The sequence below is a fragment of the Pteropus alecto genome, unplaced genomic scaffold (assembly GCF_000325575.1).
Source record: "Pteropus alecto unplaced genomic scaffold, ASM32557v1 scaffold270, whole genome shotgun sequence".
Classification (NCBI taxonomy): domain Eukaryota; kingdom Metazoa; phylum Chordata; class Mammalia; order Chiroptera; family Pteropodidae; genus Pteropus; species Pteropus alecto.
This window is the reverse complement of record NW_006430735.1, coordinates 6,982,801-6,984,579: the sequence shown is the minus strand read 5'-3', so window position 1 is coordinate 6,984,579 and position 1,779 is coordinate 6,982,801. Positions and strand designations below refer to the sequence as shown.

The 1,779-nt window shown below is 44.2% G+C and overlaps 1 protein-coding gene across 1 annotated transcript; it reads left to right on the top strand.

Annotated features, from left to right (window-relative positions):
• Positions 1 to 216: 216 nt before the first annotated feature.
• On the top strand, positions 217 to 1,041 carry ZNF80 (zinc finger protein 80). Its single transcript, XM_006905476.2, has one exon. The coding sequence runs from the start codon at positions 217 to 219 to the stop codon at positions 1,039 to 1,041; it is 825 nt and encodes a 274-aa protein (XP_006905538.2).
• The last annotated feature ends 738 nt before the right edge of the window (positions 1,042 to 1,779 follow it).

Below are 1,779 nucleotides of genomic sequence, written 5' to 3'. Positions count from 1 at the left end.
AGCCGAAGCACAGGTAAGAGTCAAGGAAGGGAGGCCTTTGCTGAAGAACCTGTCCAACTGACAAGTGAAATCCGAGACCAGCCAGCTTTGTCTTATGGAGCTTTGCTCCAGAGAAGACTGACTCAGAGAACCAGAATGTCCTCCCGGTTGTTGGAAATGCAGGAAGTGCATGTGAGACCAGTTACGGACCCCTACAAGGAGACACTCCTTAGGAAGATGAGTGTTGAACACAGTGGCTGTGGTACAGATGATAGTCTGCCCACAAGGGCTTTACAGAAGCAAAACTTTGCAGGAGATGCATTCCCTGAACGTGACTCACAGGGACCAAATAGAGACACCTTGGTTCATGCAAGGAAGACCCTCCACAGATGCAAAGAATGCGGGAAAGTGTTTAATAAGAATTGCCTCCTTGTTCGACATCAGCAGATTCACACTGGAGTGAGGCCTTATGAATGCCAGGAGTGTGGAAAAGCCTTTCGTGAAAAGATAGACTTTGTTCGGCACACAAGGATTCACACTGGGGAGAAGCCCTATAAGTGTGTGGAGTGTGAGAAGGTCTTCAACCGCAAATCACACCTCACGTGCCACCAGCGGATTCACACTGGTGAGAAGCCCTATGAGTGCAGTGAATGTGGAAAAAGCTTTAACTACCACTCTGTTTTTGTCCTGCATCATATGACCCACACTGGAGAAAAACCCTTTGGGTGTGAAGAATGTGGAAAAGCCTTTCACTACAACTCTTCCTTAACTCGACACATGAAGGTTCACACTGGAGAGAAACCCTACAGTTGCAGTGAATGCGGAAAGACCTTCACCTACCACTCTGTGTTTTTCCGACATAGTTTGACCCATGCTGCACGAAAGCCCTACGAGTGTAAAGAATGTGGGAAAGGTTTTTTCTACAGCTATTCCCTCACTAGACACACACGGAGTCACACTGGAGAGAAGCCCTATGAATGCAGTGAATGTGGAAAGACTTTTGCCTACTATTCTGCTGCTGTCCGGCATAGTAAGATCCACACTAGAGAAAAAAACCTTTGAGAGTAAATAATGTGAGAAACCCTTTTTGTGGTGGCTTTCCTCCCCTTGATACTTGAGAAATTGTGCTGGAGAGAAGCACTCTGAAGACAGTAAACTTTGGAGAGCCTTCGGCTACTGCTCATCCCCCACCAGCATTGGAGAGTTAATGCTGGAGAGAAACTGTGAGTAAAAGATAGGTGGGAAGCCCTTTTGCACGTGAGCCTACCTCAGTTAACATCAGAGAACTTATACTGGGAAAAGACCTTTTGATTATACTACCAAGAAAAATCTTTTGGCCACGGGAAATGTCTTATTTGGCATCTGAGAATTCATCCAGGAGAGAGACCTCTGGGTTATTGTGCACTTAGAAGAAACTTCAGCCACAACTCTCTCCATAGGTTATGTCACTAAGCCATCTCAGGAATATTGTAAGAAGAATAAGAGGGTGCTGTACAAGGGAAAAAAAGAAATGCATGCACAGCTTCTTTCACACTTCTCTGAAAGCCAAGCCTATGAAAATATGAATATGTTTCTCTATTTGGGGACATCTGAAAGGTAAAAGGGCCTTGTCTTTTTATATGTCATACTTGATATATATAAATCTCACATGTATATATTCTGTCTAGTGACTGCAGAGTTGGACAGGTGAGGGCAACTGTATAAAGATTTATTGAAAGCACTCTTTGTTCCAAAACATTGTCTGTAGTCTTGAGGAGCATAAGTCTTTGTGAGAAATCTGCAGGATTAAGTCACAGAATA

Bases quoted from the DNA above. Each gene is read 5' to 3' on its own strand.
- ZNF80 (XM_006905476.2), top strand. From the start codon at position 217: ATGAGTGTTGAACACAGTGGCTGTGGTACAGATGATAGTCTGCCCACA.